We start from the raw sequence: 23,602 nt of genomic DNA on the forward strand, positions 1-23,602 counted from the left end.
AGAACCCACAGGATGGCACTAGACACTGCACCCACTCACCAACCCTTCTGCATTCCTCTCTCCCTCCCTCTGTCCTTCCTCCCTTTGCTCCTCTCCTTTTATGTATTTATACATTTTATACATAAGCATTCCCGTGCTAAGCGCCACATCATCTATATTATGTACAGCTTGAAATGCCGTTTTTTTCCCTTTTCTTTTGTTTGCTGTGTATTCTGAAATGCTTTGTTATTTTGTCTTCTGCGGTGGATACTCTGAACTTCCTTTTTATAAAAATAAAACATAGATTCAATGCTAACACCTGAAAGAAATATTAAAATGAGAGCAGAAAACCATTGAGAAAATAAATGGAATTTTTGGCTGGTTTTTTTTTTTTGTGAAGAAATAAATAATCTTTAATCCGACTATTAAGAAAAAATAGGGCCTGGCGGTGGTGGCGCATGCCTTTAATCCCAGCACTCGGGAGGCAGAGGCAGGCGGATCTCTGGGAGTTCGAGGCCAGCCTGGTCTACAAGAGCTAGTTCCAGGACAGCAACCAAAAAGCTACAGAGAAACCCTGTCTTGAAAATAAAAAAAAAGAAAAAAAGAAAAAATAGGAAATACTATATGCCAACTTTCAAGTCTTGTTTTTTTTTTTTTTTGGTTTGACTTAGACTTGAGAATGTGGACACATATTAAAACTGAAACATGGTATCAATGCAATGAGAAAGGAAAGAAAAATGTGTTTTTTTTAAATCACTTAAATATGTTCTCATGAAATTGCAGAATATCACATGTAAAGAGGAGAGGCTTTCCCTACTGAGCAAGGGAAGGAGCTAACACCAAGATCAGATTCCTACTTTTATCTACAAAAGAGTCTGAGTCAAGAATGAGAAAGGAGTTTTCCAGATTGCAGGATGCTACAGCCGGGCAACATCAGAATGTTCACATATGATGCCAAAGCTGACAGCATCCATGCACGTGCTCACAGACACACACACACAGAGAGACATATGCGCACACACAGCACATGCATGAGTGCACACACAGACACACACACAGAGAGATAGAAACACACATGCACACAGATACACATGCATGCACACATAGAGACACACATACACACATGCACACAAGGCAGACACACACACAGCTACACACATTCTTTCTAGATACCCCTCTTCCTCATAAATGGACATACTAGTAGAATGGGAGGACACAGAATTCAAGGAAAAGATGACTATTCAAGCCAAGAAACAATTCCAAATACAGAAGCTCAAAATACATGTCATTAGGGTTACTATCAGAAGAGCTAGAATCACATGCCGAAAGACGTGGGGATGGCATTGCTCCAAACCTATCATGCATGTATCATAGCAACAGAAAGATGATTAGAAAGCAGATGTCATGTGTGAAGTAAAATGCAGAGTGGGAATACAACATGTGCGATGTATGTTGCATATATGTACAAGACTGTTAAGAAATAGGCTTCAAAATCTGCAAATGAATCAGTTGCCCCCAAGTCTTTCCCCAAACTGATTAAATGTCAAGTTCCCACGTTTACATTCTTATGCCTCCCACATCCGTGAGCATATGTGTTCCGTGCTTCTAATTTATTTGCCTTTCCTGGCAGCAATGCACAGCCCTCTTCGTCGGTATGGTTGCAGACAGTGCACCTCTTTGTTCTAAATGCTTTTCCTGAATATGGCTATTTTGTATGGATTTTAAAGTTATCTTGTCAAGAGTCAGGAAAATCTCATTGGATTTCCAGTGAGGATTTCACCAGATTTAAATGTCATCATTAAATTCTTGAGCCCCCACACTAACAAGAACTCTGCTTTTGTGCAGTGTTAAGTGGATACAGTAACGGCAGCGTGCCTTCGCATACCTGGCGAGAATATTCTGATGGACTGAAAATGTCAAGGGTTTTTCAGTGTATTTCTATAGATACATATTGCCAACAAAAGTTTCCTTAATTTCTACTTTTCTTAAACATTATGGGTTTTTAATATTACTAAATAATTTCCTGGTAGTCACGTGTGTGTGTGTGTTTGCTTGCTCATCAGTTTTTTTTTTTTCTGAGATGATCATAAATTTTGCTAAAGTGATCATGAAGTTACTAGGTTTTTAAATACTGAACTATATCTTTCAATTCTGGGTAAACACTACTTACATGGTATATGTTTAATTTGCTTTCTCTGTGTGTGTGTGCATGCATGTATGCATTTTCATCTAAATCATGTTAACCTACAATCTTTCTTTTCCTGCCCTACAGTTCTATAGATAAATCAGATAATTCTATGGCCAGTGTTGTGAGTGTCATCTGAACACACCGTAAACGATAGCTGTTGCTGTAACCAGGGTTGTGTTGCTGCTGTGCACATCTGCTTCTGTGCTCCTGCTACGGTTTCCTTCTCCATACGATGTGAAGCAACTTCTTTGTCTTTTTCTGTAAGCAGTTGTTTGTTTTGTGAGACCCCCGTGCCTCCCCCTCTTTTATTAGTTTCCATTTTACTCGTGATGTTTTCTCTCTTGCTTTTTCTTTGGGCTTATGTTACTGTGTCTATTTCGTCAGGGTTTCCCTGTCATCCTGAGCCGAGAGCTCCTTCCTCACTCAGAACAGCTGCTCCTGGCTGTCTCTTCGGGAGGACGCTGCCTTCTCAGGGATGTGATGTTTGCGTATCTTTAAGATCCAAAATATTTTAAATTTACATAAAGGGTTTCACTTTGAAGCAGTGAATAAATTAGAGTTACATTTCTGCATTTGTGGGTGAATGGATGTTGCTGTTTGCTTTCTTCCTTTCGTTCAGTGGGAATAAGCAGTTGAGGAGGGAGCCTTGGCTTGGAAGATATACTGTTCACATTATCCATTTACAAAATTCCCAGTGTACCTAGCACATGGTGGGTTTTTATGAAAAATTCTTGTACACTTGAGAAATTAATCCACATTCTATATTTGCAATTGGGGTCTGGTCGCCAGCTGAGTCTGTTGTTGCCATCAGCCCAGGCGTGTGGCAGCCATGGAATCTCTAAGTTTCCGAGAAAGAATGCATCGCTGTTGATTTTCTACTCTTTGAAGCTATGGCATCAGGTGCATTTTTCTCTAACTGCAGCATTTCTCAATAATCAATCTATTTATAACTCTCTGAATTTATAAGTCTCTTATTTTTCTGCTTGAATTCTGTTTTGTGTACAATTGATAATACTGCAAATGCTGCAAATGCCACAAATGCTGTAAATGCCGCAAATGCTGCAAATGCTGCAAATGCCACAAATGCTGCAAATGCCACAAATGCTGCAAATACTGCAAATGCTGCGAATGCTGTAAATGCTGCGAATGCCACAAATGCTGCAAGCTTTCCTCCTGTGGCATTCTCACTGTTGTGGGGAACAGGAAGAAAGAGGTGCTCACTGTCTGCCCAGCACCTATCTATTCAGACTGTTCTGTATTCTCAAAAATACCACCTTCTTGTTTTACAATAGTCTTACTAATCCATTATTTGATTTTCAATGTTGCTAGTCCTAACTAGTGATGTTTCCTAAATGTTTATGAAAGCTGCGATAAGAATGATATGATGCTTGGATGAGTTATTGATTCCTAGATGCTATCTTGCCAAAGCATCAGAATGATCAAGTTATATGATTCTTATTAGTGTAGTTTTTACCATTTTTTGGAAGTTTGATCCTCCATGCACACAGCCAGTCTGTGAGAAATCTTCGTTTCTCTATTCATCTGTGTGGTACCTGTCTCTTTGCAATGATAACTAAAAAGCGTGAAATATGAAAGATTTCTTCATATGCCTTATAAATTTGTACTTATCGCAAGTGGGACAGGGAAAACAGATTCTCAACTTGTTTTCTGTGTGGGAGAAAGTTAACAGGCTCTTACCGGAGAGCTGGGCCATTGCTGTGGTAGAAACATTAGAACCCAGGAAACCGAGTTCAGCGCTGCCCTTGGATCTAACGCTCTCTTTAGTTAATTCACCACAGGCTTTCTTCCTTTTTTAAATGAACTTAATTTTTTAAAAAAGGGAAAGGAAGATAAAGGAGGGATCAGTGGTGTGGCTAAGGGGGACGTAGAAGGCAGGGCGGGAACTGAGAGGAGACGGATGAGCTGACGTTTTTGTTTTCATGACAAATGTCATCACCTCGCCAAAACTGTCAAAATATGAGAAATCAGAATCCCGATTTTGCTATTTATTTTATATTAAAGAGTATAAATAATGTTTTGTTTTTATTTTAAATTATGTAGTTTTCCTTTTGTGTTTTAAGGGTGTTTCATTTCTCCTCAATACTTGTCATACCCATAACTTCATTTACATGACATTTCCTGTCAACATTTTCATGCTTTTTAAATAGCCTACAGAAATAGATGTGCGTGTGTGTGTATGCGCGTGCTCGCACGCGAGAGAGTATGTGTGTGAGTGTACATAAGTGTGTTTGAGTATGTGTGTCTGTTTAGAGGCAGCAACATGAGAACAGTTCGCACAAAACTGTAGGTGTAAAGAATCGATTGGTTTACTTTTCCAAAAAAAAAAAAAAAAACCCACTTGTGTAGTTGTTTTCTATGAAAGGTTAAAAAAAAGAGTTGAAAAAGTTCTAATCAACTTTTGTACATTATGTAGAACTTCATTTTCTAAACTCTGCAAAAGAAAGTTTCATATTTAATGGGAAATCATGAATTATTCCATTTAGTATCCACTTCCTCCTTTCAAAGACTTGATCTGGATAAAAGGCGGGGTGAATAATTTCAAAAAATACAATACATTTTTAATGGGAAGGTGCAAACTACAGACACTCATGACTCCCAGCAAGAGTGCAAGAAACAGAATTTTATTTGCAGAACTCAGCAAACTCGGGCACAAACATGTGAGACTCTTGCAAACAGCGCGGCAAGCCCGCCCTCGTCTTAGGGCAAATGTTGGTCCCTGGGATGAGTCAGGTGTCCTCCAGCTTTCTGTTTCTATTACCTCATACTTCCCTCAATTCATGTGAAAAATTAACTGCTTCGTTTATAAAGATGAGAACCAGGATAAAGAAGGTGTGTGGGTTTTGTTAGTTCGTTTTGAGACAAACAATCCCAAATAATATGATTTCAAAATTGTGATAGACACAACAAATTACGTTTTAAGAAAAGCATGGCTCCAATATCCTGGGGAGGTTATGCTAACACAAATCACCGTATTAATTTACGCAAAAATAGTCGGCTGCTGCAGCAATGTTAATACTTCTGTGTGTTCACAGTCGCGACATATAAAACTAATTTTTAATTCATATTCAATGTTTTATTAGGACATAATATAATAATTTATAATACTGCTCAAATTTCCTTTTTCTCACTAAAAAAAAATGCTTTAAAAACTGGTTTTCTGTTGCCTTTCCAAGAGTTGAAAACTACAGTGTAATTTGGACAAAAAGAACATGAATCCACGAGGCTCCCCCATACCCAAAGATGTTCAGACTTCCGTTGCTTTCTGACTTGAGCCTCGTTCTCTGGAAAATTCTTACACATGGCATTCGGTTCAGGGCTCTTCTGCAAGGGAGTATGACTTTCCCAGGAAGGTCGGCAACTAGTTAGACCACATACAACTGGAAGCTCGCAGAAGGAGTTTTCTTCTAATTTTTTAAATCAAAATTCCCAAAAAAAGCTTTTTTAAAAATGTGGCTAAAGTTTGAGGTTTTTTCAGCAAAGCCGTAATGCTGCTAAAATTGTGTGTGTCAGCTTTGTGGATACCTAGTTGGTGCTGTGCTATCCCAGTGGATGCGCTGTTGATTCGTGCCCAAATAATACACTGTGTTTCAGCGACTTGACTGAATGAAATCACGTTTAACTTGATCTATACATTAAAATGCATTTATATTATTAAGAGAACTATTTAAAGCCATTCCAAGGCTGAGGTCCTAGGCTGCCCACTGAACCAAACAAATCCCAAATCTTGTGATATCCAGTAATTGTGGCCGGCAGGATACTGCTGGGTTGATAAACATCCCTGGTCTTGCAAGAGTCACTGCTGCACTGAGAGCCAAACATCGGTTCCAACAGTTGAATGTGTGACTTAAGTTTTGTTTTGCAAACAAATATTTTATGTAGTCTAAAATGAAGTCACTCATCTTGAAATGAATTCTTATTGAGAGAATACTTTGTTGGCCATGTTTAAGATGTGTTATCCATCAAAAGAATTACATTAGTAATGTCCCACAATGAGTTAATATTATTACTAGGTATCTTGAAAAAAATGAAAAGTTGTGCTTGGGTTAAATAAAATTTTTCAAATATTTTCAAATTCATATGAGTGCCATAAAACATTGAAAGTTTGTACTTTCTGCTTTGTTAATAGATATGAATTTGTATTTCCAAAATTATAGAGCAAAACTTGCATGTATAATAGTTTTCCCAAAGATTCAGATTAATAAATTTATAGTTGTTAAGACAATTTCATAACAATTCTACTCAGTCATATGGTAGATTTTATTTTTAAATTAAGAAGTTAATTTAGATACTTAATTGAATCTAAATCTAAATAGAAATGGAATATCTTCTTATATTAATATGTACATTCTAACTGCTGACTATATCTTTATTTTCATTTTTTAAAGCCTACATAATGGATGATACCATACTTACTTGGGTAGTGAGTCTAATGAGATTTTATAAGGAACATTTTACACAATATTACAACAGCATATAAAATCTATAATGCTACAATTATAGCACAATACCTGTACATCCAAAATTATTTTGAAAACTTTCTTTTAAATATATACCCTTAAATTTCATAATGAATCAAGATGGTGATCTTGATTATGCCGTGAAAATTCTTATCATATGAGTAGACATAAGAAAAACAATATGAGAATTTCTTTGTTGAAGTATTTGTGTAAAATATCCATAAGCTCTGTGATAACATCATGTCCATCACTTGTGCATAGTTCTCCAGGTGTTGAAATGTCAGGGAAAATGAGCCGTGTTAATCCTAATGAGCAATTCTAACTGTAATGACCAGTCATAATAAAAAGTTTTAACGTAAAATGACCAGATTTAATCGTATAGAAAATAAACGGCATTGGCTATCTGTAATTAGTGGATGTCCCACAACACAATGTTGGTTTCAGGGAAACCATCTCAGTTGGAACGTATTTCCGTTTTTCTTAGGTGAATAGAAAATCCTTATTAAGTGTGGGGTGTTTGTGGCTGAATCAGCACCCTAATTCTTCCCCAATGAGAGCGGAAAGGTTTGAACAGAGTGACGTGAGGTGCCACCTCGTCAGTGTACGTCTGAAGCAAGGGAGTATTGTTCACTGATCCCACAGACAGCTTTGGGCTTTGTTCTCGAGAGCTGGATGAGGTAGAATGCCCTGCATAACTTTACAGTTATATTATTTGTGTGACACCTTGTTTGCATTTCAATTAAAATAATTTTTGCATTAAGATGGAGAATCAAAGTTATCAGGTTTACATGACTGCAGTTTGCTAAATTTCCAGTAGATGCCCCCAGAGACCAGTCAACTCATCGGGAGTGCTTGCACTTGGGAAAGCAAGGGATTTTGTTTTTCTTCTTTTTAATATTAAAACTCTATTTCTAATTATATTTGGAAGTACATGGGAAATAAAATAAAAGTACTGAAAGTGTTAGGTCCCTCCGTGTGTCACTCCCCAGTGTAGATTATACAGAGAGGATGTTCTCGGTCGGCACTGGTCACCACTGGGACTAAGGAGTATTGAACACTGACGTTTATATAATGAAAGCCTCATTGTTCACAGAAATTCCATCTATTTTTTAAATAAAGTAATTCTAAGTGCTGTGGGATTTTTTTTGTCTCTTTTTGATAGCTTTGTGTGTTTATAGAGAAATTCTTCATGGTGTTTTTGTTTGGGTGTTTGTTTTAGCTTTGGAGAAATTTTTGGAAAAAAAAAGTGTTCAAACAGTGTTTCTTTGTTTTAGCTTTTGAAGAAAATTTTGGAAAAAAAAAAAACAGTATTTGAACTGACCCGAAGCGCTGACTGTGGTTGGATCAGCGTGTCTACGCCGGGGAAATAAGTTTTTTTTTTTTTTTCATTTTTATCGTGTGTGATATTTACCTACATTGAAAAGCAGGAGTAAGAAAATAGTGTTTCACTTTATTTTATGGAAATTATACTAACTGAAGCTGTTTCAGTATTCATTAAGTAATATAATTATACCGCAGGTGATTCCAGTAACATTTATCCCTCCGATATGAGTGTAAAAGTGTTAAAACTGACACAGATAACCCACCAGTGGCTTATAAATATTAGCTTAATGGAATAAAAGTATTATCCTGACTTTTGATGAGCTCTAACAGGTATTTTGAGTTTATCTTTGTCAGATTAAATAAAAAATTATGATCTTGTTTTAAAATATGGTTTTTTAGAAACTGTGTTTGAAATCTTTGAACGTGAAGGTTTACTCTGGTAGCATCCACTCCAGTCCACCCCTTAAAGAAAGGCATTACATTCATTCCCCAGATATTTAGAGGCGATAATGCTTAGATTTTGAAAGTGCACCTTCAGTTGACGCATGTTCACCTGCACAGAGAATAAAGGATGTTACCAAGCCTGTCTGTTTCGTCTCTTGACCTTTTCCATGTGTAGAATGGTGAGGTTTTCATTCTTTTTAGCTGTTTGCCTGTGTGCTGCCTTTATACCCTCTAATGAGACTCACAGCTATCTAATCCATTTGTCACGGGCACTATCACCTGCCAGCCCCTCGGTTTAAGGAGGATCCTCTGGAGAGTCACAGAATGACTCCTGGTCACTTTCCCTGGCCCAGCCCGAACACGGATTAGCTCTGATAAAGAGAGCATCATTCAAACTGGAGATTGCGTCATAGCTGTCAGGCTATGTCACTTTTAAATAAACAACGCAAATAAGCAGAACACTGTAGAGAGGAGGAAGAACATAAAATAATTTGTGTAATTGTCAGCACCGTGGGGAAGTGGGAAAAGTTACGAATTGGGAAGCAGAAGTGCGTGCGAATCTCAACTCTTCCACCTACAGGCTTCTGTGACTTTGGGCAGCATAGAGATTTTAAAGGATTCTTTCTGTAAATTAGAATAGTTCACCAGACTGCCATTGAGTGTTACTTTTAACTTTTATCCCATGTAGATAAAACTAGATTCAATTCTGTTTTAAAATCCATTCTCCATCTGCAGCTCCCATCCGGTGTATTAGTCAGGGTTTCTATTGCTATGAGAAAACATCATGACCAAAAGCATCCTAGGTAAGACGGGCTTATTTGTCTTTCTCCCCACATCACAGTTCATCATTGAAGGCAAAAACTCAAATGGGAGTGGAGGGAACCTGGAGGCAGGAACTGAAGCAGAAGCCATGGAGGGGTGCTGCTTACTGGCTTGCTCTCCATAGCTTGTTTAGCTTGCTTCCCAAGCCCACCAGCCCAGGGGTGACAGCAACCATAATGGGCTGGGCCCTCCTACATTAATCGCTAACTAAAAAGATGCCCTACAGGTTTGCCCATAGTACCACGTTATGGTGGCATTTTCTCCACTGAGGTTCCCTCCTCAGATGACGCTCTAGCTTTTGTTCACTTGGTGTAAATACTAGCCCATATGCCCTGGAAGTCTTCTGTACCTGCAGTGATAGAATCCCAGATTTTATATAGATGGTTGGTGTGTTCATGAATATCCCCACTTTTATTTCCATGACATTTGTTTTCTGTGAGCAATTCGCCTCAAATTCCATGATATTAAATCCCTATGTTGCGGGATATTTCATCACACTGTGAACCCCTAGTTTGTTACTTGTGTTAATTAAATAAAATCACCTTGGATCAGAAGTCGGAACCTGCAGCTAGTTGACAGAAAGTAATCATAGAGAGTCAGAGGGAGTCTGGAAGACAGAGACACGGAGGAAGTAGTAGGAGGGACTTTGAGTGTGGCAGTCATTTTTGGTTTGGTGGAGCAGAAGGGAGGCTCTTTTTCGGAGATGTTCGTGAAGAGGGAAGGTCAGCTGCTTGCTACTCAACCTTGGTGAGCTTGTAGGTTTTCACCCCAGCCTCTCACTCCCGAGTCTTATTCATAAATGGAATAATAGAGATTAATTAAAAACTACATTTGGTGGCATTGGTGGGAGGAGGGTGCAGCAGGACTTGTCTGAGAAGCTGGCCAGTAACTGCTGAGCTGAGATTAGTTTCTGGCTGAAACAGCAGTAGATTGGTTGCAGCAGCAGCACTGATGGAAAATGACATACCTTCATGACATCTCCAGGATTCCTCATTTCTCCTGCACAAAGTGCTTTTCTGATGCCTGAAAGTAGCATATTTTAGTTTAGACCAATATTTTTAATTATTTTGTGTGTCACTGAAATTAAGGAGTAAAACAGATAGGGACAAAGAAAAAATGATCAAAATGACAAAACTCTATTGTCTTTATATTAAAAAAATATTTCCATGAGAGAAGTGAACTTTGCTTATAGTTCTCTAATAAGAAACAGTAAACCTCAGCATGGTGGTGAACATTCCTTTAATCCCAGCAGAGGCAGAAAGAGCTCTGTGAGTTCCAGACCAGTGTGGTCTACAGAGCAAGTTCCTGGACAGTCAGGGCTACACAGACAAACCCTGCCTTAAAAACAAACAAAAAAAATGAAAGAAAAGAAAAAGGAAACCTGGAAATTTCAAATATACAGATGAGAAGTGACATACATTTTTACTTTCAGGCAGCCAAGTCATTTGAGGAAATAAAGATTTGGGGCAGGTAAATAACTTACATCAGCTATGAAAGTTTGAATAGGAGTCTACTTAGTAAGTTGGCATTACTGTTTTTTCTTTATCTTAAGTATTAATAATCAGGCTTATTTCGCGGTGTATATGTATGCACAGATGTAAAAATGTGCAATATGGAAATGATGTAAGCATAGATATATTCAATATAAACACATTGAAATATTGTCTTTTGAAATGTCTTTGTTAAGAATGGAAATTTAAACAATAGACGTTTTTGAAATGGATATTAATTCTATATTGTGGATGTTTGGAGACTGAGAACTGAAACAACCTCAGCCCAGCCTTCCGAAGCTTTCACAGTTTGGCCCCAGAGGGAGCAGCAACTCATCTTGACTAAATTAAGTGAAAAAGACCATATTGCAAGGATTTTGGTAACTGTTATACACAGATCACAAAGTTCCCCCAAAACCAACTAGGGGATCGAGTCCTTTCTGTAAAATCAAAAAGCCTTTATTCTCATACAAGTTTGCAAACTTGGACTCTCTGAGTGATGGAGAGCCCCGAGCTCAGTTGCGGTTGGGGTTTTTATAATAGCACTGGTAGGGGTGAGGGATTTCTAAGATTCAGGATGCCTGATTGGCTGATTTGTCTAGGGTGTCCCAGGGAAAAGCGATGGGTGTGTGCTCGCAGGTGATCCTATTTACAACTTCTCCTGACCGTCCACCACCACTGCCTGGCTCCAGCCCCACAGCCTTCCTTGCTCATGACCAGCAATCTTCCTCTCCTCTCTGCTTCCAGGCTTAGCCTCCTCCATCCCTTCTCGGGACTACTAAATTGAAAGTCTTTATATTTTTAGAATCTCATTTTAATTTCTGGCCCTGAGACTTAATCCTCCCTGGTGTCAAATCTTGTCACTCAGAAGAAGCCAGACCAGTCCAGTGATCTCTTAGATTGTACAAAATGCAAAAGTCACTCCCTCCCCCATTCTATGCCCCCATAATGGAAAAAAAAACATTGCACTGTGAGATTCAAAGGGGAATAAAATTACTGGTCCAGCAAGCATAAGTATATGAAGGTTCTGTTTTATATAAAAGGTAACTCAGAAAGTTACCTTTTAGTCTAAATATATCTGATGCAATATCTAGGTCATTCTAATACTTTTTAAAAATCATTTATTGTTTTCTGGCATTCAATTTGAACTGGATCTTATCTGGCAACCTGGGCAAGTGAGTGACAGGCTGTGACAGTGTATGCTTCCAGGCCTTGATCGGGGGCCTTGCACCTATTGCTGCATTTAACTTCCCAGTCCCCACTCTTCCTTGCTCTAGCAGGATGCCCAAGCTGAGGCAAACTCCCTGAATCTTAACAGGGTAGCATCTGACACAGTTCTGACCAATGAGACACAAACAGGGATTTGCTCTTCTCAAGAATGCTTTTGTTTTCCTGGTAAGGAAAGGCACAGCCACGCCACACGGCATTCTCCTTTCTGCTCTTGGGTAAAGTAACAGCGAACAGGCAGGCTGGGCTTGTGGCGGCCTGAGAGTGCTCAGCTGGGGACAAACAACAAGAGAATCCTAGAGACCTCACCTTGAATTCACCAGGCCACTCAACAAGACCTTTGGCTGTGTGGCAATAGCAGCAATTAGGAGCTTTGATTTTCTAAGACCCTGGGAGGTAAATTCTCTGACTGAATGTATTCCTGACCTGGGGTTCCTGCAGGGATGACCATCTCTGGTGCACCTGACCAAGTTTTGCTCCATCCGCTCTTCAGATGAGCTAGCCTGAGCCACCAGACCTTTCCAGTGTTCCCTGTGTCATGGCTGTACCTGTGAGCAGCCTCTATGGTTTGTATGCCTAAAGTCTTTCTGCATACACACCTTGCCACCATTTGAAAATATGGTGGCAGGAATGGTAACCCTCTCCGGGAACTGAGTTAGGGATGGTACACAGAGCTCCCGGAATGATATGGCACTCCTCCCATATTAGTTTAGAGCCTTGAGAAATTAAGGGGCCAGCTGCCTTCAGCTGATGGCCAATGTCCTGATGGTTGGTCATTTCCCCATGCACTGTCCTGGGAGTGGAGGGGGACAAGGAGACCATGGTCAGCTTTGTACCTTCAAAGCATCCCATGAGAGAGATGGGTACAGTTGCTGCCATCTTGGTTTGCTGGATGTTGCAAGAAGTTGAATTCCATTTCCAGTGTACTGTTTGAGGGAGAGAGGGAAGGGAAGGAGGACCTGGCCCGTTCCCGTTCACAGCCTCACCGTTAACCCTTCCATCCCGTGCTCTTCTCACCGGATCAGAGGACAGGACAGGGAAAAGAAATCCCGTGCTGCTCTTCTCTGCCCCATGCCGAGTGTCTTAATCTCCTATCACATGATGGCTCTTGATCTTTTGGCTTAGAAAGATGGTTTCTCCATTCTCTACATCAGCAAACTCTATAGTAATCTGGCGGTCAGATGGAAGGGACCACAGTTCAAGCTCATCCGGGACTCCTAGACACTTCTCAAATGCAGTCGTGTGTACGGGGTGGAGCTCAGTGGTAAAGTGCCTGCCTAGCACACTCAGTACTCCACATTCCAAGTCCAGCGCAGCAATAACAACGCTCTGCAGTTACCTGTGTTAGCACGGACCAGGGCCAGGCTCTGCAGTTACCTGTGTTAGCACGGACCAGGGCCAGGTTCTGCAGTTACCCCTGTTAACAGGGCCGAGAGCCAGGCTCCTCCTCCGCAGTTAGTAGTCTTGGTGGGTGGAGCTTGCGCTGTTTTGTTTTTGAACCTCCATAGGTGAATCCAAGGCGTAGCTAAGAGGCGAGAGCCAGCATCCTGGGTTTGTGTTTCCCACGTGTTTGCACGTACTTCACCGCACAGGTCCTAGAAGAGCCGTGCAATATGGTTAGTGCTGACTTTTACACAGGAAGGAAATGGAACACGAAGAAGTCACGTCATGACGGCTCCGCCTCAGGCGAGTGTATCAGCCAGTCTTTGGTTCAGAATCTGCAGAGCAAATGGGCTGCATCTGTGAGGCCTGGGCTCGACTTAGAGACGGCCTCAAAGACTAAGGCTCAAAAGAATCACGGATGACTCCTGACGTCATCCTCAGCACACACGTGAATTTGTGCCTACACATGCAAACAGCACGCATGCAAACACACATGCACGTCACACCCACACAAGACAATGGAAAAGAAGGAAATAGCTCATCATAAGAAACTGATGGGGATTTGCTGAATAAACACATGGGAAAATCATCTGTCTCTTTATCCCTGCAGATGAATCATGAAGTACATTTGGGGAGGTTTTAATTGGCTTTTATCTTTTGAGACAGGCTCATATTGTGTTGTCCATGTTGAACTTAAACGAGTAAATCTCCTTCCTCAGCTTTCCAGTGCAGAGCTAGAAAGTGAATTTTGATTTGCTTATCTACTTATTATGAATTGCATTATCAAGTCATTTATTTTGTCTTACCTGTAAAAGATTATGTAGATATTTAGTGTACAATTAAGAAGCATGATTGACTAAGTTGGTGTGGATCTGGGGTAGTGTATGGAGAACTTTTGAATAGTCAGGTGGCTTCTTTGTCCTTTTCAAACATAACATAACTTTGTCCTTTTCAAACATAACATAACTTTGTCCTTTTCAAACATAACATAACTTTATTTGTCCTTTTCAAACATAACATAATGACTCTAGGTAAGCACCAGGCATCCGGCATTAAGCTGAAGATGCTTGATTTGCTGCAAAGATGTCTTGACATGTAAGAAAATGTGCTCTGAGTGCTGGTGTTTGGAGCTCTAAAGTGTCCTATGTTCTGCTCATGCTCCCAGCCACAGGAACTCATACAAGAAGAGCATCTGTGTGGACATGCTGCGCGATGGCTACCACAAGTCCTTCACTGAGCTCTTCGCCCTGATGGAGCAGTGGGACGCGCTGCGGCACGCTGCTGAGGTGCGGTCCCTCTTCTGGATGCAGAGGCCGCTGGAGGAGCAGCCGGACAAGCTGGACAATTTCTACCACTACCTGACCAGGGCTGAGGCTGCGGAGAGGCAGGGTAGGTGCCAGGATTGGCGGAGGGGCTGGGGTGCACAGAGTCGGGGGAGTGCACCCCAGGGAAGATGCCAAACTGTTGCCTTGTGAATTTGATACATTAAGCAAATTGTACAATTCAAGCTGGCCCACTGAGAGGCTTTAAGGAGTAAATGACTAGGCATCAGGCTCGCTAGGTACAAAGACATCCTGGCAAGGTCACTGTAAGCCTGGGAAGACAGCGTAGACAACCAAACATCTTCAGAGGTCCCCACCAGGTTTGAAAACCAAAGAGGCTTCAAAGCACTGTGGCTTGAAACCCACACTGGTTTAGTTTGTTTTATCTTAGCATTTATATAGTGAGTTTTGAAAATTTTTGTCATGAGATCCTGTTGGTTTGGATATTAGTTAAAAGACATAGGCAGCCTCTGCAGGTTCGAGGCCAGCCTGGTCTACAAGAGCTAGTTCCAGGACAGCTAGGACTGTTAACACAGAGAAACCCTGTCTCGAAAAAAAAAAAAAAAAAAAACCAAAGACATGAAAAGCCTTTAATTTCTAGGGGACTGTTAGGCTGCACTCCCAGAGCTTAGGTAACAAAGACAGGAGGCTCAGTGTGAGCTTGAGGTTTGCCTCAGCCATGATGTGGGACACGTTCTCAGAAGCAAGGGGAAACTAATCCACAATACATGGTTGTTATTTCAATAGTTAACTTCCTGTTTTCTACAAAATAATCTTAGTGTATTTCTTTGCCATATTTTAATATTTTTCAAAAAGCCAGCATTTTATGTTTAAAGTATTAATACTTTAAACTATTTATTTAATATTTTGAAGTATTTAAGAGCTAAGTATTTAAAAAAAAGAACTAAGTACTTAATCTCTGTTGTGTATGGACTTTGTCGTTTAACATTTTTAGGTCTGCATTAGGATTTTGTTTTCATTGGAAAAATAAAAGAAAATTCTAGAATTTGGCATTCCACATTATTTTTTCCCTCAACATTCTCACTGGAAACACAAAAGCCTTCTTAAGGAGAAGAAAAGCCAGCGCTGTATGTGACAGCATGGTCTTTCACGTGGCCTTCACACGGTCAGTAGGCCGCTCTGTCTACCACCATGCTGTGCACCATGAAGACAGAGAGAGAGAGCACGAGGGGCAGCCTGGTCCTCAGCTCTTAGCATCAGACTGTAAAATGGAGGAAAGGGGACACTAAACACGGACTAGGAGGACTTAGTAAGACAGGGTTGTCTATATTGTGGAAAATATTCTAAAATGCAGAATGACCTAAAATAGTCTTTTGATGAACTTTAAAAATACAATTTAAAGATAAGAAATTAACTATTATAAATAAATATGTCACGTTATTGCAAAATGAACAAAACTTAAGTTCCAAATTCTACTATCAGAATAGAATCCTGAATTGATATTTACTCCAAAAATGGAATTAGCTAAGATAAAGTCCGCCCATTATTTATTTTATAATTGGAGGCTTCCATTGAGTAGCATGAGTGTGAGGCAGGCATCTACCCTGCCGCGATGTGTCGTCAACAGCCAGTCCGTCCTGGAGCGTCTGCGGGATGATGGACCGGAAGATGCTCAGGCTGAAGGAAAGTACTTCTCTAATGTAAAAACCAAATGACAATGTCCCCGCTTTGTAAGAGCTAAAGTCTCATTCGTGTGTGTGACAAATAAAGGTGCAGCTATTAATAGGACAAAGTTACCTGTGCTCAAAACACACATATGGTTATCTCCTATAAGATGGTATGGCTTTTGCCTTGCTGAAATATAGAAAATTAGAATTACTGCAGAAAGTATCACATAAGTATTTATATAATCATTACTGAGAACTTCATACAATTTTTTCACCCTTCACACATAAAGTTTATCAGAGAAAACTTGTGATCTGAATAAAACTTGCCCCAGAAAACATGGAATCTGCATGCTTGCTATGATTACCCTGAATGAATCCTAAATCTGAAAACACGTGTATGTTTTAAATGTTTACATGTGCATCTGGAATGCAGAGATCTGTCTTGGGGCTTCCAGGTCCCATCGACTGTCATCTCTGACTGTGAGATGGTGACCCTGAAATAATGTGTCCCTGAGCGTTTTCAGTGCTTCCTCAGAAAGACCATCCATCCTAGGCTTATAGTGAAGTTCATTTCATCAGAGCTATGGCAGGGACGGTGTTGTCCATGGCAGGAACCGTGTCAGTCCAGCCTCTGCACATGTGCACAGCAGTAACCTGAGTTATTTAAGTCACCAAACACCTCTTTCTGCTTTATAGCAAAATTGTTGTTAAAGCAATCTAGCCATTCCTTTTTTGGGTTGTCTCCTTGGTTAAAGTGCCGTCTATGGCACAAAGCTCACGTTCCCCAGTGTGAACTCTCTCTGTGCCACTTGTAAAATTATTCTTCATGAGCCCCAAGAAGCTGAGGAAGAAATGATGATATTGATAACTGCAGACTGAAGGTAGAGACAATTCAAAAGGGCCTCACATCTGACTTGTAAATTTTGATCCAGGGTTGAGTAGTTTCTTTACAAAATTTTGTAGTACACACAAAATCTGCTGTACCCAAGTGGACTTTCCTATGATGTAAGCTTTATGCAGAGTAGAAAAGGGAGAGAAACATTGTCCAGTAAAGGAAGTTTGAGTGACTCTGGGTTAATTACCGCCGGACTTAGGCATAACTTTCTACATCATCAGAACCAGAGCATTGCATGTACTTTTGTGTGCTGTGCTGCTTCACTAGTAGGAAAAGTTAGCAAGAATATCTCTCTGGCCTCCATAATTTTCCAACAATATCATAATGCAAAATGCATCCATTCAAACTTCAAAAGTCCCCATAGTCTACCACAGTTTCAGCACTGTTTAAAAGTCAAAAGTTCAAAGTCTCTTCTGAGTCATATAGTCTCTGTAGTCCCCTATAAAACCAAAATCGAAAAACAGATCACATACTACCAACAAATAATGGCATAATATGTACATTACAGTTCCAAAAACACAGGGAAGGGAACATAGAAAATACAGGACCCAAAGCAAGACCAAAAACCACCTGGGCAAACTCCAAACTGCATCTCTATGTCTGGTGCAACTAAAACGCTCTTCAGATCCCTAACTCCATTCAGCTTTGTTGAGTGCAGGACACTTCTGTCTCTTGGGCTGGTTCCACTTCCTGTTAGCCACTCTCCTCGGCAGCTATGCCATGACTGATATCGCTAACACCTTGGGGTCTCCGAGGCAGTCCAGGCTTCACCTTCACAGCTTCACATATGGCCTCTCTACTAGGGACACCCCTGACACATCCCTGGCCTCGGTAACTTTATTCCCTAACTCCTTTCTTCTGTCTTTAACTCTAAATCCAGAATCACGTGACTAGACCTGTAACACGGCCCCCTCATTCTTCGGTCTTCCTAGATTCCTTCCTTCACTGCCTAAGCTTGTCTGTCCTGAAACTTGCTCTGTAGACCAGGGTGGCCTCAAATTCTGAGATCCACCAGCCTCTGCCTTCCTGGTGTTGGAATTAAAGGTGTGCCCCAACACACCTGGGCTCTCAGCTTTTCTTTACTCCCTTTTCACAAGTTGGAAAATTAGTTGCATGGAATTTTGCCTTGAGGTCATGGCTCCCTTTACTCCATTTTTTAATCCAGCTACCTCACTGAGCACAGGACTGAGCTCCATTCCATGTCTGGTTTTCTTTTCATTCTGTAATTACTCTGCTCAGCTTGCTCTTTTTCATTATAAATCTTCATTAGAGTTACCACTAAATATCACATGACAGAGTCTATACTAGGCTGTTTGGAGGTTTCTTCTGCCAACAGAATTAATCCAAAGCTCTTAGCCTCAGACAGACTCCTTGAACAAAGGCAAAAGGCAACCACTTTCTTCACCAAAATATCAGAAGAACAATCTCTAATCAACATACTAAAATTCTGTTCCTCTGAAACCTTTTGAGTGAGTCTCCCAGAGTTCAAATAATTTTTAGCACCACTGTCTTCCATGCTCCTACTAGCATGGCCCATTAAACAGTGCTTAAAGCATTCCACTGCTTTCCTGACCCAAAGTAAAAAGTCCAAATTTCTCTGCACAAACACAGGGTCAGGCCCAACACAACAATACCCTAGGCACTGGTGCCAATTTCTGTCCTAATTAGGGTTTCTTCTACTGTTGTGAAGAGACACCATGACCATGGAAACTCTTATAAGGAAAACATGGAATTGAGGACGCTCACTTACAGTTTCAGTCCATTATCATGGTGGTGGGAGCATGGCAGTGTGGAGGCAGACATGGTGCTGGAGAAGTAGCTGACAGAACTACATTTTGCAGGCAGCAGGAAGTCAACTGACTCACTGGGCAATATCTTGACCATAAGAATCCTCAAAGCCTGCCCCCACACCTCCACTGACAAGACCAAGCCCACCTCAACAAAGCCACACCTCCTAAGTTCCACTCCCTATTGACTCCTGTGCACAGTGACTGCTGTTTAAAGGTCATTTCGTCAAGGCTGCAGTGACTCACTCCTACTACCGTGATGTCAGGTTACACAGAGCCAGGAAGATTGTCGTGTGTTTGAGGCGAGTGTGGGCCCCTAGGTTTACAGGATCAAGGCACACTTTGTTCCCATGCACACAGCTTTGTTCAAGTTCACTATTGTAGCAGCATTCATGAAACAGATTACACAAATACACGTGGTCAGACACTTATAAATACAGATGTTACTCTAGGAAAAAAAAAAAGTAGGAGATGCGTGTAACAAATTACCAGAAATTTGAGTAAAAGAAATGACTGGTATGCTCACATTTTCAATTAAAACATATCCCAAACAGAAGCATGGACGTCTACATTTTTAGCCTCACCACACACTTACATTTCTTGAATGATTGGTAGAAAATGGAGACACACACACACACACACACACACACACACACACACATATCATCCTGCCCTAAGTATCTTGGGCTTCTATTTCCTTTTCTCCTTTTGCATTTGCTTTTATTTTGCCATGGTTTGGAAACATTGATTTCTCCAGGCTTAGTGATGCATGCCTTTAGACCCGTCACTGGGATATGGAACAGTCCCCTCCTGCCCCTTTTCCTCTCACCCTCCTCCATATATAAATATGAAACCACTGACCCCACTATCCTCCTCCAAGAGGACCACATTCCTAACAGGTATTGTACAGTTCTGTTATATAAGTAAGTCCTTTTACAATGAAATATGTCTCAATTTCTAGTGTGTCTGCATTTTTGGAAAGACGCCTGCCTATTGCTTGCCTCATGCCTACGTCCTTTGATTAATGTGATTCTTTTAACAGTTAAATGATGTTTTGCGTCAATTTTAGTTTTCAAGACAGTTGACCATGGATTTAAGAAAAATATGGAAGTAATTTGCAGTATTCTGTGTCCTGAGCGGTGTTTCTGATGCAGTCTGGTTTTTCCTCTTTGTACAGAATACTACGAAGAAGTGTATAACAATTTATACGCTCTGGCCTGTTACTTCGATAATTCTGAAGACAAGTGGGTGCGGAATCACTTCTATGAACGGTGCTTTAGTGTTGCTCAGCTGATCAAAGTTGATGGTGGGAAGAAAGAAGCAGAGGCGCAGGCGCACATGGGCCTTCTGTTCGAGGAAGAGGGTGAGTGGGCACTCTCTGGGGGGTCGGGAGGGGGGAATCCTGAGACCAAAACCACCTTGACGGTTAAGAAGAGGACCTGAGGGTAAGGAGGCAAATTGCTGCAGTTAAACAGCAAAAGTGTGGGACTGACGAGTCCATGTCAGTGTTCTTCCAAGAACAGTCCGCGCGATTGCTTGCGATTGCTTGCTGTCCCCGCAGGAGCAGCCGACCTAGAACAGCCAGCATTTTTTCCTGAATCATTCCCACACCTTTTCTGCATCCCCTGCTGTCTTTCTTAGGTCACATGCTGCAGCCTTTGTGTGTTTGTGGTGGTTTGGTTTTGTCTGGCTACAGAACTGTTTGGAAAAACGGAAGGTTCCTTTGTGAATTTCTTAGTGCTCCTCCACCTCTTGCCCGGATCAAAGTATAAAAACTATAGAAATCGGATTCTACCTTGTGATTTTACAGTAATTGCTGAAGGAAATGCTTCTTGAAAAAAACCTTTGTATTTAATGTTATAACAAGACAATTCAGTATCAAAACCAATTAGCAAAACAGTCAGGGAGCTGTAGAATGTTGACTGATTTCACATAGAACGTTAAGAAACGCATGAAAGGGTGGATGCAGATAATATGCATGAAGTATGTAGGGGATGAAAATAGTTTATGAAACTGCTGTTTTAATGCTACGGTTCTCTGGGGAGGTGGTCAAACTGATTGTATATAATATTATATATCTTATATATAATAAAAATAGGTGTAATATATAATTTGTGGCTAGAGTGATGTGGGACTCTGCTTCTGTGCTCTGGGAAGCTGTGGCTAAGTTGGCTGTACCCTAGAGCACAGAGGTTACTCCAAAGTGACCAGGGACCGTGCAATGTGAACAACACAGGTGATGTTGGAAACACCAGCTGCGGTGAGGGATCCTGGAGGCTGGACTCAAGCTGGGAGGTATTGATAGGACTTGGAGCTTGCTGGGATTTAGAGCCATGCTCTGATAGAGGACGCACAGCTGCAGGAGGCAGCAGGAACTTCCTGCTTTCAGTGGGAATCACAGTGGAGAGGACAGGCAGGAACGGCAGCATCTGTAGTTTGAAGGTGAGCCTCTCCACAGTCCCACAAGGAACGGCAGGTCTTTCAAGCGAACCTGCGATGCCAATCATGGGGGAAGGGGAAAAGGAGGGGATGTGTCTGAAAAGCTGCCACCATGAAATAACTCAGAAGAAGCAGATAAGAGGTATCTGAGAGGATGAATCATGCCATTCCATTACAATTCCAGTTTGTGATGTCTAAATAAGCACTTCCCTGCCACCGACCACCATGTGGTCATGAACTTACAACTGAGCAAGATCCATTCAGTGTTCAGTGTTCCCGTACATTTATCAAATACTGATTTAGAGCATAGTGCCCAGGGTGAACAAGACCAAGTCCTGGTCCACAAGGAGCCCAGCTATTTCTAAACGTGTAGCTGAGTGTGTTGAGTAAATTCACATTACTGAGTGATCAATCTCTAGCCCTTCACCTTGCCAAATGGACACTCTGGACCCATCTCCCTCCTCCGTAGTTTTAGCATCTCTGAGCATGTTTGATGACCATATTGATGCATCACTGACTCTGCTGTTTCATTTGGTTATTTGTTCGTTCATTCCACAACTCTTGGGAGTGTCCCTTGGCCCTAGCTCTGTGGTTGCTCATTGATGGCATACACAGGAGCTGGGCTGAGATGCGTGTGGGAAGTGTGATTCCTGGGGACTGCTGCAAGGTAACACTTGCAGGTGTTTGCACTGCTCACACTTATATCAATGTAAAATGCACTAGTATGTGTACTAAGGTTAGTGTTTGTCTTAGAAACATTTTGAAGACTTTGTCTTCAAAGCTATGTTAAAGTTGGAGTCTGTTGGTTTACTCTAGAACTGCTTTTTATCGGATGTAAAATTGTGCTATCTGTGCCCTTAACAGCACTAGGCTCTAGAACCCCATTTGCATTGTGGCATGAACAAACAGCCAAGCCAGTGTTGGCTGCAAGTCTAGAGATTGCTCGCTTGGTGACGAGGACTGTCTGTGCAGATACTGCAGCCTGGGGAACTCACAGAGTATCGATACATGCAGCTAGAAGCAGGGCCCACCTGCTGTAGGCTTCCTGCTGAGGCCATGGTGCTGTCCCTTCCACTTGTCTGACCTGATTGATCCAGACAGGCAAATGGAGGCCCCACAGCAACATCCAGTCAACAGCTGTGCTCCGGGGCAGGTGGCAGCTTCCTGATTCCGTGGGTGCCCCCCTTCAGGTTTAAAGAGGATGCTAGCCAGCAGATGGCAACGGGCAGGTTGTCAGGGCCCGAGCTAGCAGGCTATGGCTCAGGGCAGGGCTCCAGCTCCCCCAGGGAACTGTAGAGCAAATGAGGGACACAAGCAGATGCCATTGTCAGAGACTGGGCACATGGCTGCAGTCAGGGGTAATGTGCAGCCCACAGGCACAAATGTAACCAGTTCTCGTCCAGAGCTTCTTGGCCAAGTCAAATATAACAGAGACTCACATCCTGCTGCTGCTAAGGATGGGTGAAGTAGCCAGTGAGCCCTGGCTCCCGTCTCAAAGGCAGGCAGGCTTTCTTCAGTGCGAATATCTGTCACAGAGCACTCAGGTGCTGACTAAGTCTTGCAGTAACTCACTGGCTGCACCCTCCTTTAGAGTCATGATCTTGTCCATAAGGACCATATCATGCGGCCAGCGCTCACACTGTATCTGGTGGCTGTTGAAGAGCATACCCAGATACTGGAGCAATAGGAGATGTGCTCATTAATTCTGGAGCGGGTCTTGGAGGGCCAGAAGAGCCACCAGTCAGACTTGGGAGAACATGTGACCAGAGGGAAGAGCCATCTCCTCCCTTTAGATGAGCTGAGGCCAAGACACATAAGCAAGATGGCATGACACATTAAGTCCCGCCCCCCTCCAGACTGACAACACCAGACTTTCCTCTGTCATCATAAGAGGGCTGTGTCCCTTTCCTGTCATCATAAGAGGGCTGGCCCCGCTTGCAGTTGCGTTATTGTTGGGTAGAGGGAGTGGGAGAGATGCGAAGCCACATGGTTGGTGGAGGAAACAGCAGCCCTTCCCCCTTCCACTTTCAGTGACTTAGTACCTGAGCCAAGCCTTGCTTTTTGCCCACTAGCATAGAGCCGTGTGGAGGCCAGTCTGGTTTTGGATGGACTAGGTTGGAAGGGTCGGCATGGACATCTTAGTCCTTCACTTCAGTCCACCTTACCTTCCCAAGCCTTGCTCCTTCTCTCCTCAGTT

The 23,602-nt window shown here is 41.7% G+C and overlaps 1 protein-coding gene across 2 annotated transcripts in view; it reads left to right on the forward strand.

The window, feature by feature from the left end:
* Ttc29 (tetratricopeptide repeat domain 29) overlaps positions 1 to 23,602 on the forward strand; it is a 183,190-nt gene that overhangs the window by 17,285 nt on the left and 142,303 nt on the right. For both annotated transcript variants that reach the window (XM_050161518.1, XM_050161519.1), the window contains exons 5-6: positions 14,500 to 14,723; positions 20,144 to 20,329. In XM_050161518.1, the coding sequence (XP_050017475.1) occupies positions 14,500 to 14,723; positions 20,144 to 20,329 (410 nt within the window). The remainder of the gene's footprint in view (positions 1 to 14,499; positions 14,724 to 20,143; positions 20,330 to 23,602) is intronic.

This window comes from Alexandromys fortis, unplaced genomic scaffold (assembly GCF_014885135.2).
Source record: "Alexandromys fortis isolate MF-2015 unplaced genomic scaffold, M_Fortis_MF-2015_v1.1 scaffold_127, whole genome shotgun sequence".
In the NCBI taxonomy this organism is placed as follows: domain Eukaryota; kingdom Metazoa; phylum Chordata; class Mammalia; order Rodentia; family Cricetidae; genus Alexandromys; species Alexandromys fortis.